Source organism: Polyodon spathula, chromosome 15 (assembly GCF_017654505.1).
Source record: "Polyodon spathula isolate WHYD16114869_AA chromosome 15, ASM1765450v1, whole genome shotgun sequence".
In the NCBI taxonomy this organism is placed as follows: Eukaryota; Metazoa; Chordata; class Actinopteri; order Acipenseriformes; family Polyodontidae; genus Polyodon; species Polyodon spathula.
Window position 1 is genome coordinate 17563673 of NC_054548.1, and position 16986 is coordinate 17580658.

General features: G+C 37.3%; 1 protein-coding gene across 4 annotated transcripts in view; it reads left to right on the forward strand.

Annotated features, from left to right (window-relative positions):
• LOC121327958 (dehydrogenase/reductase SDR family member on chromosome X-like) overlaps positions 1–16986 on the forward strand; it is a 55964-nt gene that overhangs the window by 32025 nt on the left and 6953 nt on the right. For 2 of the 4 annotated variants that reach the window (XM_041272342.1, XM_041272344.1), the window contains 2 exons: positions 3994–4201; positions 13099–13306. In XM_041272342.1, the coding sequence (XP_041128276.1) occupies positions 3994–4201; positions 13099–13306 (416 nt within the window). Of the gene's footprint in view, positions 1–3993; positions 4202–13098; positions 13307–15092; positions 15157–16986 lie in introns of all 4 variants that reach the window. The other 2 variants (XM_041272345.1, XM_041272343.1) reach the window with 2 other exon arrangements.

Sequence of the window (16986 nt, forward strand, 5' to 3'; positions counted from 1 at the left end):
CATGACGTGTTTCCACACACCTGTATGGTGAAGAGCAAACTCACAAAGTTTCTGATCTATATATAGGGTGGGGCCTCCCAAACTCACCCCTGAAGATCTACCTAATTATTTAAACACCTGATTCTAATTGTCCCCTTAATTCAGCTCATAAAACCAGGGGTTCACTTACTTTTTCACATACCCTGAATCTTAATTACTCATTGTTTGTCTAATTCATACGTAATTTTGTTTCAAAAGACATGGAATTGGTTAATATAAACCCTATTGGATATTGAAGAATTCAAGAAGGCTATCATAGTAAAAAAACGGAATTTCCATAATTATCATTGGGGTTCACAAACTTTTTCTCTGCACTATATATATATATATATATATATATATATATATATATATATATATATATATATATATATATATATATAATTACATGTTATTACACTAGTAAGATGTTTCTCATGAAACTTCCTGAAATCAAAGGACACTACTGTAATCCTTTGCAGACCATTATAGGGTAAAGCCATCTGTCTGAAGTGTCAAATCTTTGCAAAGTACAACATCCTTAGGCTTTTCTTTGCCTGTAAAGAATTATGAGACTCTCCATTATAATTTGCAGATGGACTGATACAATTCTATTACCATTCCATTTTAACTAATATCAACACCACAGCAAGAAAGGTTAACAACCTTCCAGATTTTCTAAGCTGTGATTGCATTTTAGTCAAGCTAAATGCATTCTTCTAACTCTTATTGCCTGAAGTACTGTAAGTAGAATGCCTTGGAAAGTCTGATTGTCTTATGTGCTAACGCTTCACCCAAGGGACAGGCATTTTACTGTTGGTTATGTTCTGGCTGTGTTCTTTGTGATTAGAAAATCTGATTAATATCTGAGAATTAGAAGCCAGGCAATACACAGCTCTGACCAAAAATTTTGCATCACCCTATAGCATTAACTAATTTTGCTTCAAATTAAACCTGCTGAATAATGTTACATTAACATATTGAATTGCAAACCACTTAGTAGTTTTCCCGATATACTTAATGAAAAACTGACAAAAATTTGCATGTAATCGCTTTTCTCTTAACCAAAACCTTTCCAGTACATTTCAGTCAATGACATTTCCACACTTCACTGCTCGTTTCTTTAGAAAATAGTCATCTCTGCAGTGACTTGTGGGATTGTAGTCCTGAACCTTGTTGTGAAATGAACACACTATTTAATGGACTTGTTAGGTCCATTAATATAACCTAATGCCTACCAATGAAAAAACATCTTAGAGGATATCACTCTGAGAATGTGAGTACCTGCATAGCTCTATTAAGCAGGTATATTTGTATATTGTACAGGTATACAATATACCTATATTTGTATAGGTATATTAGCTATATTTGTGTGTTACTTTGTGTTACATATTGATTTGTTGTCTCTATTAGCTTCAGGGTTTATTTGTGGAAAAAAGTTTTATTTATACACTACCAGTCGAAAGTTTTAGAACACCCCCATTTTTCCAATTTTTATTGAAATTTAAGCAGTTCAAGTCCAGTGAATAACCTGAAATGGTACAAAGGTAAGCGGTAAACTGCCAGAGGTTAAAAAAAAAAGTTTAGGTTACCAAAAACTGAAAAATAATGTACATTTCAGTTATGCAAAAAGGCCTTTTTCAGGGAATGGGTTAACAACTTACAGCTGTTCTGCAGCAATGGAAGTAAATTAAGCCTTGAAAGTTGATGCTAACAATTCCTATAGGTGTCCCAACTTTTGTTGATTACTTACAAACCCTCTGTCTGTATAAAAGCAGTGTTGGAACAGACTGTGCTACTACACCCTCTTAAGCATTATTTGGACAGTATTGTACTGCAGGAAGTAGTATATTGCTATCATAATTGTGAGAAAAAGGCAATTAACAAAAGAAGACAGACAGACAGACCATTATAACCCTTAAAAGTGTAGGTCTTTCCTTTAGAGAAATTGCAAAGAAAGCCAAGGTATCAGTGAATACAGTTTCCTACACCATCAAAAGGCACTTGGAAACTGGAGGAAACTCTGACAGGAAGAGGTATGGCAGACCCAAAGCCACAACAGAATCAGAAGACAAGTTTCTGAGAGTCAACAGCTTGCGTGATAGTCGGCTCACAGGACAACAGCTTAACACTGGTCGAAGTAAGCAAGTCTCAGTTTCAACTGTGAAGAGAAGACTTCAAGTTGCAGGTTTGACAGGTCAAGTGGCAGTAAGAAAGCCATTGCTAAGGTGGCAAAATAAGAAAAAGAGGCTTGCCTGGGCCATGAAGCACCGCCAGTGGACTACTGAAGACTGGAAGAAGGTCTTATGTACAGATTAATCAAAATTTGAAATCTTCGGTTCATCACGCAGGGTTTTTGTACGCAGTCGAGTAGGCGAAAGGATGGTTCCTCGGTGTGTGACACCAACTGTCAAATATGGAGGAGGAAGCATGATGGTCTGGGGCTCTTTTGCTGGATCCAAAGTCGGCGACTTGCACAGAGAGAGTGGCACCCTGAACCAAAACGTCTACCACAGCATTTTGCAGCGCCATGCATTACCCTCTGGTATACGTCTAGTTGGTCAGGGGTTCATCCTACAGCAAGATAATGACCCAAAACATACCTCCAGGCTATGTCAGAACTACCTTAGAAGAAAAGAACAAGACGGTAGGCTTCAAATCATGGAATGGCCAGCACAGTCTCCAGACTTAAACCCCATCGAGCTGGTTTGAGATGAACTGGACAGAAGGGTGAAAGCAAAGCAACCTACAAGGGCAACACATTTGTGAGAACTTCTGCAACAGTGTTGGGAAGAACTTTCCAAACAATATTTGATTTCCATTGTAGAAAGAATGCCACGAGTGTGTTCAGCTGTTATATCTGCAAAAGGTGGCCACTTTGATGAGTAAAAATTTAGATTACATTTTGTTAAAAAAAACAATTCCATGATTTCTTTTTTATCGCCAATTGTTTATTTGTTTTATGCTTTCATTTCAGAGTCCATTGAGACATTAAACTGCATAAATTTCAATAAAAACTGGAAAAATGGAGGTGTTCTGAAACTTTTGACCGGTAGTGTGTATACTTTTTTTTTCTGAAGGAGGTTCATTGAGCTCCAATCAAAAAATAACAGGGAGTCGGATTTAAGTAGAGAAAATCAAACTCGAGGTGTAAGAATTCACTTTGTGAAAACCCCTCTGATGTATTCAGTACTGTTTGACCTTGGCTGAATTTTAGAAGAAAAGAAAATAAGGAAAAAATCACATAGTCCATTCATTTTCAGATAAAATAGAATGCATAAACTAATGTACATATATAGAAAGTATGTTGTCCTTAAATACATTTGGGGTGGGGGTTAATTTCTTCAAGTGAGGACATACCTAACTCTAATTTAGCAGGTATAATTTTTATTAAATTTTTTATGTTCATAGAATTGTAGTGCTGGAATTGATGTGTTAAATTAAGTTTGTGTGACGAGGTGGCAGCCAATGGTCCACCAGGGATTAAGCCAACCCTTTTAGAATATCTCTAGCCAATAAGATTGCTCCCTCAAACCACACAGTTGCATAATGAGCATTTGAGCTATCACAACTCATTAATCAACCTTCACATGTTCATTAATTTATGTTTGAGAACAAAGGGTTTTGTTTCAAAACCAAGAATGAGACAAGCACAGTGAAGAGCACAGCATTCAGATATTGAATTCATTTTTTAAAGGCCATGCCCCTACCTTTTAGTACCATTTGCTACATTGTGTAAGTTTAGTACTGTTGTGTGTGTGTGTGTTTTGAGACAGAAATGTAATCTTCTGATTTTAGGTCATATCTCCCTCAGGTATTCAGCACGTTCAGGGTGTGTGTTGCATGTAATACCAGTACATTCAGACAGTTAAATGATTGATTGAATAATTTAAACCAATGGATGTTGTCACGTAGTCTACTTAGCTGATATATCGGATAAAATACATGTTTGAACTCCTTTTTTTTCTTTCTCAGCAGGGGTCATGTTGGTTCCACAGAGAACAACGCAGGATGGCTTTGAAGAGCACATCGGTTTGAACTACCTGGGGCACTTCCTGCTCACCAAGCTGCTCCTGGACAAGCTGAAACAGTCTGGGTGCCAGGAGTCCAGCGCCCGCGTTGTCACAGTATCCTCAGCCTCTCATTACTGTGGAGAACTGGACCTGGAGGACCTGCAGAGCTGGTATGGAAATCCCGAACTGCTCCAATAATGTATGTCCATTATGGAAATAAAATATATTTAGAAATATATTAGAACACAACATGTTATATAAAGAATAATGCATGGGGTAGTGTGTTAATGAGAATTTAATGCACACTGAAGGGGTGGGATGCTACATAAACCCAGAAGGTGGGCGTTAAATTCAAATTTTTCACACACTAGCCCATGCAGTATTCTTTATAATCTCTGCTGAGGATTTTTTGTCCTGCCAGAGTTTTAATGTTCTGTGTTGCTTGTTGTGGGGGGCTTACTCTACTTAATTTATACAGTGAGATATTAGACAGAGAGTGAACTGCATACAGAATTGTATTTAAAATAGTAACAACTTTGATAACTTGACCAACATTTAAAATAAGTATTTGAGACAGTACAGAGAAAACCGCAATTGCAAAGGTCAGTACTAGGAGTTATAATGTTACTGTAACCAAAGTGATCAGTTTAAACTTGTAACTAAAACAGCAAGTTGGTTTTCAGGGAATCAGGTCTTCCGGGAATCAGGTCTTCCGGAGCTGAGTTCCAGTTCTATTGTTTTTTTTTTTTTGCCTCTGGTTTCCGTAGCAACTTTTTTTTTTCGTGGAGGCTGAAAAAAAGGTTAGAGAACGTGCTAAAATGACGCATTTAACTTTTTCTGTATACATCTATTTTTTTCCATTTTTGGGTTCACTAGTTTGTTCCGAGGGTGTTTGTGTTTGCTAACATTTCTGTGCGCCTTTCTGTGAGAAGTGGCATATTTATAAGTGTTTAGGTGTTTATAGATTTATAAGTGTTTACGGTGACTCCCTTATGGAAAATGCAGTTTGGCCCGAAGATTGAATGCAAAGAGCCTGTTGCAGAGGTTGTATCAATGTTGGAAATGCGGGTTTTTCTTGTATTTACCTGATTTTCAGTGAACATGGAGGTTTCTAGAGGGGTTTTCTTTATCAAGTACACACTAGGAATAGTGGAGATCTGTTGCTGTTTGACAGCTCGCACTGGGGTAGCACTGTTGCTGGTTTGAGCGCGTGTTTCCCGTATCCTCACCAGTTATTATATAATAATATGCAGTACTTTGGAGTATTTATTATTATTATTATTATTATTATTATTATTATTATTAGTATTAGTAGTAGTAGTAGTAGTAGTAGTAGTAGTAGTAGTAGTATTTTATATTTCCCCCTGTTCTGTTTGTCTTGGCCCTAATTCTATTTTGCTATATCTATCCAAGAGCTTCTTGGTACCACCCTGCCCTGCTGCTTTAATTCCACCTGTCATATGCAGACTCAGTAAAGAGATGTTTAAGCCATGCCTCTTACTGCAAGTTTCTGCAGCTCAGAGCAGCTTAAATGGCTCAGCTCTATACTACCAATAATAGGAGAATTGAGATCTAGTCCAGTGCGCAGTGCCGGGGACGTGCCTTTGCTCATGCAAATGCAATTTACTGTCCACGTGAGGAACAGCCAGCTTTCTCGTCAAACTAATTACTGTCACTTGAACATTATTTTGGGTAGTGCCCATAAGTACCATATAATGTACTGCATACAAAAAGTAAACATCACTGCATTCTGAATATAAATGCTTGTAAATGATGAGGAAACATCATTTGTATCTTGGCCTTTTCTTGAACTTCATTTATATGGCTGATGAAATGTAATAGATACTAACTTTAGAATTCAATTAAATGATTGTGCTGCCTGCTATCCTTATTGAGCCAAACTAACATAAACTATAGCAACGTTTGTGTGCACATGTGTTCTGCTCACACTGTATAGACAAAAATCATCATCACAATCATTGTTATGATAGTTGTTGTTGTACCCGTGGTAGGTGTTGCCCCGGTAACACAGAAAATTAAAAAAGGAGATGAGTAAGTCTGTGTATTGGATTCATCCTCAAACCAGGCTAAAAACTGGTGCTGGAAACAGGGCAGCTTGTGAGACTAATAACCCTTTAATTTAGTCACATAGTCCCCCAGGACTATGTATGAAACTGTAATGAAGTCTGGTTTTTCATTCAAAACTGTTCACAGTGTCTCCCCCAGCTCCTTTCCTGTAAATATTAAAGTGTCTGCTTTCACAGTGTGATTCATATGTATGCCTGCAAACTCCAATGCACAACAGTAGATTTACTGGGAAAATACGAACCAATCTAGCCTTAGGCACTGGTCTTTCTGAATAACATAATGATTTTCATTTTTTTTTTTTTTTTTTTTTTTTTTTTTTGACAAAACATGCTGACAAATAATAATAATTCAAAAAGGCTTTAAGTGGTTCTACTTTTTTTTCTAATACTATAATGTTTCAAACATAATCGTAAGTTTGGTAAGAAGAGTCTGCGGATTGAAACGTATGGCAATAGTTTCAGTGGAAAGAACTGGGTCGTGCTTTGTAAGGGGTGGGGAGGTATGAGTTTTAAGGCAAGATTTTACAAAATAACGTAATTACTTGAGCCTTTTTGCTAATTCCAGTAGCCTTTTTTTAAGAGTTGTGCTTCAAATTGCCTGCCAACATTATTGACAGGATTCCCCTACTTGTCTACTTCTTAAATACATCAAAACCAAAGCGTCTGTAATCTACTGCAGTGTTGTGTGATCTAATGATCACAGTTGCATTCATTGAAATATGCCCCTCCAAGATTATTTGGTTTAAATTGGTGAATATAATCTTAACTATTTAATTCCAGGCCTGGCCAGTGCACACAGCTGTTTTCTTTGTATGGTAACAGCAGAAATTAAATGAATAGTTTATAACCAGTGAATTTGCATAATGTTAAACATTTTATACTGTATGTTTATGTGGTAGGGTAGCGTTTCAGTCCAGCAACAGGAACAGCAGAGGCAGAAGACTGCAGTTCAACACTTCTCGCGCATTTATATTATATGAAGAAAAACAGTTGTTTAATTAACAGTTGAACACAATAAAGATGGCCATATTCCACACTTATTTTTAGAAGGATGGGATTTTAATCCAAATTTAAATTCAAAATAAGCCAAACTTAATTTACTCCAAATGACACACACAATATGTACAAGTGCTGGCTCTCAGCCGTGCGAGAGTATTATCCCATTATATGTGTTTTAGTCATTTTTGCACTCATGAATACTTGGCATGATTTAATAAAGTCATCAGCATATTTTACCTTTTGAGGCAAGGTGTAATGAGGCCAGTATAAAATGACCATTAGTAAGAGTTTACCAGTAATTTCACCCCACCAGTCTTAGGGGCGAAGGCATTTCTAGGCACCCCTCTTTTCACAAATTCCACCTTGGTCAGGCTTGCCCAAAGGTAAGACATGCTGATGATTTTATTAAACAAGGATGTGTGAAGAAACAATAATGACACACTTAATAAATATTAGAAAATGATTGAGTGTGAACAGCCAATCTGCTTCCGGATCTTCTGTTTTCTATTTTGCATAGATGCCTGTTGGAATGTTGAAGTGCTTAACTGTGAATTACATTTTAAAAAATCAATCCGCGCATAAATACCGGCTTTTTCCCTTAACATTCTAATCTACAAGTAATCTGATAACACAAAAAGCTACTTAAACATTGATTGATACTTTCTGATGCTGGTCTAGAGACGAGAACAATCATAACAGGACATGAAGGCCCAATTCGCAGCTACTGGACAGCAAATCAACAGGAAAGACACTATTGGTCCACAATTCTGTCATCAGCTGGATCCAAACAACACTCTGCCTCAAAACCAGACAGTCAAACTGCCAACCCTGTTTCAATTCCTTCTGCACCAGCCAATCCACTCCCTGCCAGCTTGAATGACGCCCCGCCTCCAACATTCTATCCTACATGGACTATTCAACAGTTGTACAGGTAATTTATCTGCCAATGTCCAGATGAATTACAATAACGAAGAGTAAGACCCCAAAAAATAAATATGCTAGCTAAATAATAGTAATTAAAAATGTTTTCTCTGTGTGTGTGTGTGTGTGTGTCGTTTTTCTATTCTAATTATGTTAGGGACTATTTTCCTCAGCGGAAGGTTACCCAGCAAAATATCAGAAGTTCAAGATAAATATAGGTTTTAATTTTTTTATTTATTTATTTTTTTAAGAGAAAATAAATAAATAAATAATTTTCTAATAGCGATTGAGCCCTCTCGATGCGTGCTCTACCATGTGGTAGATGACCATGACCATATGGCTCGGGGTGCATAACTCCAGTCACGGTCAGCTACCACACGGTAGAGCCCGCATCGACGGGCTCTATCGCTTAAGTAAATAATAAGCAGACAAAATAGCATGTGAATCCAGAGAGTATAAAGCATTCCTTTAAAACAGTGAGCTGGCCAGTTTCAGAAGAAAACAATTCACAGAGCAGTGACAGACAGCTTATGAGTTTAAACCAAACAGTAAAGTTGAATTGCTGTCAAGTTTATTGATGTTGGCAGTTTTAACTCCACTTCTTTCTACATTATCATTATATTGTATTATCATACATCTTGGGGATATGTTATTTGTATGAGTGTATTTTTTTGTATTGCAATTAGCTGTGACAGCACTATACTTTTAATTTGATTTATTCACAATAAGATTTTCATTTTTATATTTGACTATTTTGTACTGTTAGCAGGTTGTATTTACAAAAAAAATAAAAAGACAGCTTCCTCTTCTCTACCCTGGGTCAGGTTTTCAAAGTGATCCGGATTTTGTAATTCTATGTTTTGTGATCGAGATTACTTTTATCTGGATCATTCTGCTCGTTGAGTCCAGCATCTCTCAGACGAGCTTTAAGGAGATGTATTTGAAGGCGCATGCGTATATTTTTTTAAATTAAAGCTATAGCACTAAATACTTGGTTTCTTTTTTGCTTGCATGGATACAAAAATTTAATAAATATGTAAATATTATATTCGAACACTCTATTTGGACATATATCGTGTGTTTGCTATGAAAATTTAAAAACAAGATATCGATGTTCTATGATCATTTAAAAGCTAAATCCACCTCTGCAGTAGGATCACAATAATCCTGGTGTTTTAGATCGAAGTAATCCCGCTCCCCTCTTTTTAAATTGAAAAACCAAATTGCAACATTCAATCGTGTTTAAAAGTGCGATCGGATTAACAAAACGGAATCCAGATCACAGTTTCGCATTTCGATGTTTTGAAAAGCCCAATTGCAAAATATAATCCAGATCAAACACGGGAATCCAATTACCAAAGTTTTGAAAAAAACGGCCACTGGAAATTAGCGCAATTCATCCAATTCATCCGTTTATGCTATGTGTCTTCATGTTTATTTAAGCTAAATGTTAAAAATTGGTCTCTCTTCAGTATCATAAAAATATATATGTACGTAATATATATTTTTTATGATACTGAATTTTTTATGTAAGTCATTATTTATATATGAGAATTCTTATCAGCTGATTTTTTTACATCTGAATACTGGATAATTAACTCATTTGTATTCAGCACGGTAAACCTTATTGAATTAACAGAGCTTAATAGATATTAATGAGTCTATAAAAAGAGATTTATTTTTTATTTTGAGCTTTAATGGGTCCTCTTGGGCAAGTATGTGCTGTATACATGTATTTGGTTTATTGAGTGCTTGGGCCCATTGCATAAAAGAAACAAGAAACAAGTCTGGAAACCAGCATCTCTCTTTAGTGTATATTTGTCACTGAGAGTAAGTAAACTCCCTGTTCTGGTCCTGTTTTCAAGTGGCAGTGTTTAGATCCAGCTTGATAAATATAAATGACAATTGATTCAGCTAGTGTTTGATGAGACTAACTTAAAGGCACTCCATAAGCATGTTGTCAGACCCCTGGTCAGTCTGATGCTTTACAGGTACAGTTCAGATATACATACTGTGTTGAGTTTTGACATTCTTATTATTTGAAGCCAAACTAATTATTGAAATGGGTGTAAGAAATAGTATGAATAAAATTGCTAAATGTTGTAGAATACAGATATCAAGGTCCCATAGTGCAGGGTACCAAAGGTTTTTTTGGTTTGTTTGTTTTTTATATAATTTAGAAATAAAATACATTTTAAAAAATGTGGTTTACAAGTGAATGAAGGTTCAGTCTCAGTCACCTTTTTATCAGAAAAATTGAAGTCAAAGGTCACAGCACCAGAAGCAGTGACAGTGATATTGTAAAACACGGGTTGACGAGATTAGTATTGTCAGTTGTGTCAAACAGCTGTCGTTTTCAGTTACAGCAGCAGGACGCAACACCAGAAGGATTTTTCACCAAATTTCAAATGTTGACATTCTAATTATAACTACCAAATTAATATTTGCTTTCTCAATTATTGTGATCATTGGATGCAAATTTAAAGGGGGGGGGGGGGGGGGTTAGCATAGTAAATCCTCTGCAGAGAAGATTTAGGACCAGTGAGCCAATTTCTATCTTGGCTGTGCTGTTGTGAAGGCCAAGACGGAGGTTGAAGTTAGGGTGATGGCACTGTGATTTCAAGGTCAAAGAGCCGGGGACTCCACAGACTGTGGGTTCATTGTGCTTGTGGACAGTTACTAGGGTGTAAACAGTTCTCAGAACTGGGTAGCGCTATTCGCACAACATTCTGGATGCTGAATTCTAATTCATATACTTATCACACGGACTTCTTTTGAAATTCATTTGTGAAAAATGGGTGCAACTGTTCATGTTGTCTGCGCGCTGAACTAAACCAATCTCTACTGTAGTTCCATTTTCATCCAGTGGCCAACACCAGTAATTCTTGAGATGGATTCTGCATTCTATTTTGTGTTGCACTGCTGTTCTAGATTCTGCCACCTCTCGGAGAGATTAATTTAAAAGCTCTGTAGCCATTAATGCTCCTGAGCCTGGTGCTTGCTTACAGTGTGCAGGGTTGCCGGTTAGTGCTTAGCTTCCTTTGTTACATTGGTGCTGTGACCCGGCTCTCATTGGCTGCAGCCGATTGCCAAGGTTAAAGGGGGGAGAGTGTTGTATGCTGCCCTGCCTTTCCTGTTGAATATAGATGGAATAAAAGTGGGTTATCACACACATCTTTTTTCCTTGCCTCTGACATCGTTTCTTTAAGATTATTCTGTGAAATGCAATTTGAGCACCACTCTGTATGCTGTCGTCTGTGCTCAGAATGGCCAGATAGAGATAGAAGATTTGAAACCAGATTATACAGATTTCTTTCTCGTCTTCTTTTTATCAGTTCTTTGATTTTACAACGTCAGTTGTCTTGGAAGTCAGCCTGACAAAAATTAAATTCTTGTTATATTTATCTCTCAGTATATGGTATAAAAGGAAATTAAGCTACTGGATTAAACAGAATGAGTGTCATGTTTCTTTTGTGCGAGGGGCTGTAGAGGCTGAGAAAGGAAACACAATTTCAGAAAGTTAACATGTTTTCAAACTTCAAATTATATATTTTGATTTAGTAATGTGTACTGCCTGTGTTCAATAGATTGTAGTAGGTTAAAGTTTCATATAGCCAACAGTCTTTTAAATTGTTTAACATGGTGATTTATCTAGATACACTAAGTTAAATTAGGTCTCTCTGCTCTCTCAGATTCATTTTTGTGGTAATTAGCATTAATTACATGCTGCAGAATTATGTTGTTAATGACCTTTATTATTTGATGGTGAATTGCACCTGTTACACCATCTGAAGCAGAGAAAATGAATACTGCAAGGAGGCTGCATAGGGACCCAGCAACATTAATCAGCATTCTCTGAGTTTTCAAAGCTCCTTGGTGTGCTCAACCATGAAGAAAATTCAAATTGTGTTACCCTATAATAAGACAATGATTAGAACAAATGGCGTTTACCAGCACTGGCAATGCAGTGAGCAGTAACCTTATTTCAGCAATTAGATAGTGAGTTCTGTCCTTATTTCCTCCCAAATGAGGTTCTGTTTGTAGTTATAGCTGCTAACGCTGTGTTGGACAATAATGATTTAAGTAAGAATATACACAACCATGTACTCTGCAGTCGAACTGAGGTTGTGACCTCATCATTTTAACTGTTTAAAGCATAACAAAAGATTAAAAAAACAAATCTAATTACCAAATTAACAATCAAGTGAGTCTCATTATCGAACTGTATTAATTAGGAAGAAATAGTTTAAGTGGCATGAACAATTCAAAGTGTCTAACGGCACTCAAACAGGGAGTTATTTTTACTGATTCAGCCTTATCCCTTACATAATAATGGTGTCAGATTAGTTCGTAACATTGGTTTTTAACTTGACTACCTTTATGGAATTAAAAACAAAGTTACCGGCATCCCCAAATGTCTCACCTGGTAAAAGCACGGCTGCGTGGTACTCAGGGTGAGTCATACAGTCTTCACTGGGAATTTCGGAAGGAGTGTCACACTGGCTCTGGCGCTCCTGCGGGTTAGGGAAGCAAAACCGTCGGAGACCGTTTCCCCTCATCACGCATCAGTGGACCCTGCTGGCTAGCTGCCCTTCAGGCTCAGGTGAACACCTGCAGGGCTGGTCTTTGTCCTCCAGATGTCGGTAGCTCGCTGACATCCACTCTCAAGTAACTGGGTATAAAAAGAGGAAACTGGCTTGGTCGTGGGATCAGAGGATGCCCACTGAGCCTTCCGTTCTCCTGAGCTGTGTGGAGAATTGCTGCAGTAAGGGAACATTATTCTAAATTACGAGGAAAATCGTTACCATTGTTTTTTAATTTTCAAATATATATATATATATATGTTTAAACATGTCACTACATGGCCAATGTCCTCAGAAGGTAGTTTTTTTTCAGGTTCTTCTACTTTGTAGGCACTTTTTGTTGACCCTGTAAGCAATATAAAGTAGCCCCTCACACACACACACACACACATACACACACATACACACACATATAAATGTGGCTTAAATGCTGTATTACTAACCTTGCCTTATTGTATGTTTTTCTTCCACTTACAGTAGCTGTTACTCATCACACCGTGCATATGCCCAAAGCAAGCTTGCCCTTGTGCTGTTTACCTACTACCTGCAGCATCGCCTGACAGCAGAAGGGAGCCATGTAACGACCAATGCAGTGGACCCAGGAGTGGTGAACACAGACCTCTACCAGAATATCTGCTGGCCGGCTCAACGCCTCAAGGGCTTGGTGGCTGGGCTGCTGTTCCGGGTATTGTTGGATTCATTGCTATCAATCCTAGCTTATACTTTCCCTAATGTAAACCATTGAATTAAGCCTCTTTCAGTGGCTTCATGCTGTCATGAACAGCATCTGTTTAACGTATTATTTTCAAATGAAGTAACATAACAGGTGTCTTTAATGTTGGAAAAAAACAATAGTTTATTGCCAAAGTAACTATAAAGCCTGACTGTTAGGTGTGTAGTCCTACCTTTTGATACACTAAACATAATAAATAATAAAACAACTTTGGGAAAATGAAGTAGCCTATTTTAGTTTTAGTTGGCTAAAAGATCAAAGAAACAAGCATCAGCAAAGGCAAGAATTGCAACTACTCTATTAGCATATAAAATAAATTACTTTCCACACTAGAAAAGATGTCAGTTTTCAAAGTGGTGTTTGAGCACTTTCGTATATAGTTTCTTGGGAAGCAATCGACTGTAGGGACGAATTCTGGATGTTCATCTAACCCCAAACAATTCAGTCCGTAAGTGCTTTGAGTTGAATCAAGGTTTTTATTGAAGGTCAACACACAGCCACAGAGCGCTCTGGAGACCCAATCAACCCGTACTTTATCAGTACCAGGAAGAGCGATCTGCCAGAGTTCCCTTGTACATTAGTATATATAGCATTCTCTATTCTTAACATTGCACCAATGATATTCTAGCATGCAGCAGTTAATTTCATAAGATACCTCCCTGTTTTAACCGGGAAAAAAACAACCCATATATGTCCCTCTTGCTAGATGAAGTTTTATGATCTGTTTATCGCCCTTACCTTGTCACACCATACAGTTCTCCCTTCCACCCACATACCTCCACCGATTCACCCTGCACACCCCCATCGTAGCCTCATACTTCTATTTTAACCCCTTCATGACAAACACTTCAAACAGTGAGCCAGCTTTGATCACAATCATCAAGAGCAAAGTCCCACTGCATTTTAGAATTAGTCTTTTTATTCTTGAAAGCTATATATATATTGGGAAACACTGATCTGGTTTTGATGACACTGTTCTTGAGCATTTCTTATGAGAGGCTACACATGTTGTGAATGTGTGGCTGCAAGGTGACCTATTTTTGTTTTGGTGTTGACATCTGTAATGAGTCATTAATCTCTCTCTTTTTTTTTTTTTTTTTTTGAATGAATATGTATTTATCTAGCATTCATTCAAACCCAGCAAAATAATCACTGGGCACATTTGCACTATTCCAAATGATGCTGCATTGCATCTGTTTGATTTGGGTATAATCTATCTTGCATTCATTCAAGTCCAATGGAAGAATGACCTGGCAAATCACATTTAATATATCATTTGATTAGCCGTGTTCCCTTCTGTTAACACCAATTACCTTTTGAAATGATAGTTCCGGGGATATCATTCTTTCTGGTGCCTGCCCATACATGCAACTGCAAATACACACTTGTACATATCACAGATGCAAGGCATGGTGATCTTTTTCACAATGGCTTTAATTTTAGAACATAAGAACATAAGAAAGTTTACAAACGAGAGGAGGCCATTCGGCCCATCTTTCTCGTTTGGTTGTTAGTAGCTTATTTGTGTTTACATCAGTAGTGGCAGATATACGTTACTTCGTTGTTTTATACAATTTATTACTTTGCCTTTTTTAATAGAGGTTGATGACAGTACAATACATCCCAATTCGTTGTTTTGGATGGATCATTCCATCTGATAGCATCACTCAGACAGCAGCTGCTAGGAAAGAGAGATTTCTTCTTGAATTGCAGCCTGATGATATTGTGCTGTCTTCAGGGATCCACTGCTGAGGTGATATTTAAGAGGGTTATTGAAAAGGCCAGCTTGGGATACATCTAAGGTACCTATTTTTCCTGTGCATGCTCTAGCTCCAGAGCACCCACTGACAATGCTCTATCTCCAGAGCACCCACTGACAACACTGTAGCTCCAAAGCACCCACTGACTCTGCTCTAGCTCCAGAGCACCCACTGACTCTGCTCTAGCTCCAGAGCACCCACTGACTCTGCTCTAGCTCCAGAGCACCCACTGACAACGCTCTAGCTCCAGAGCACCCACTGACTCTGCCTCTATGGTTTATTTAGATGATATCGCCATAAATATTTTTTATTTTGGCTGTAGCATGTTACATTTATCCATTTCTTCAGCAAAATAAATGCTTAACATCTTGATATACTGTAGGCTTCAGCATATTTGAGCTGTTACCGCAATTTTACTGTTCTGTATAAAAATGAATTTAACTCGTGCTTTGCGCTTTTGATCGCTTTTCATCGCATGACACCAGCTGGTGTAACACTGAATGTCAGTAGTAATCTGTAACAAACCAATTTCTAGTCAGATAACGCCCCCTAGCGTGCAGAATATGCTAGGCAGGGTAACTAAACTGCATATCACATTAACTTCAGTTTTATGGTAGAGAGTACCATGCCATATTTCACCATTGTTGTAGCTGGTTTTGGCTACCACTGTATACAGTATACTGTAGTGGTCATTCTCTGTAGTACAGATACAAAAGAATCTGCCCAATGTATAGTAACATACACACATGGTCTAAAAATGTTCTCTGGCAAATGCACTTACCTTTTAATCAAGTTAAGAGAAGTAGTATAAATTATACCAATATGTTTTGCAGTTTTAAATTATGAAAAAGACTGTTTTAATATAATTCAAGTTCTTAAATGTCATTCTTAACATTTAATCAGTCTTTAGGATTCATGGTATATTTTAAGTGCATGTTAATTTAGAGAAACTAATACAATTTAGTTTTTACTTTTGAGAAACAATTCATTTCTAAATTCAGTTCTGACATCTGTCTACAATTCGTCACTGTCAAGATGAATTACAAATGTGAACCTCTGCAATTATCTTTCCGTTAATACACTTGCGAATCAGTAGGAACAGCTCTGATTGTGCAGTGACTGACAGGTAATCAGCTCACATTCTCCAGTCCAAGTGAGAAATGTCCTTGAGGGAATCTCTCCTTAATAGCATCTCAGCGATGGCACCGTCTGGGGTCCTTCTAATGACACCCCTTCTATGTACACCTGTAACTCTCTTTTTATACTAAAGCAGCAATGACATAGTTATTAACTAAATAAGAAGAATAACCTTTATTTTCTAGCTTAAAAAATCACTTGGGATTAGTGCAGTCAGTATCTGCTGTGTTATCTAAAATCGTTCCATTATATGTAACTGTTTCTTTCTTCAAGTCATGTTTTTGGACCATCTGCTACCTTTTTGATATACATAAAGTTAACAGCAATACTTTGTTTTCAGAGGTGGTGCGTTTTGTTTTCCCGAGTTCTGCATATGTCCACAGACTGTGATATTCAAAGCTTGTCTGTCATTTTTCAGTCAAGTCTTATTTTATCATTCTGGCAACAGAATAATCTGGAGGCAAACAGGATGAAAACCTTAGGCCTGGTATTGAGTTCACATTTAGGACATGAAGCCGTCATTCAGCTTGTATGACATCAAGCTAAATTGTCTGATCAAAAAAAACATTGTTTATTTACGTTATATCGTTATATAATGCAATATAAGACCTAACCCCACCCAGTGGGGGGGGGGGGGGGGCGGGGTATATTAGTGATGCATCAATTTAAGTAAATCAGAATTGCCTTTGAGGAGAGGCATGGGAAATTGAATTAATCAGTATTGATTATTTTTAT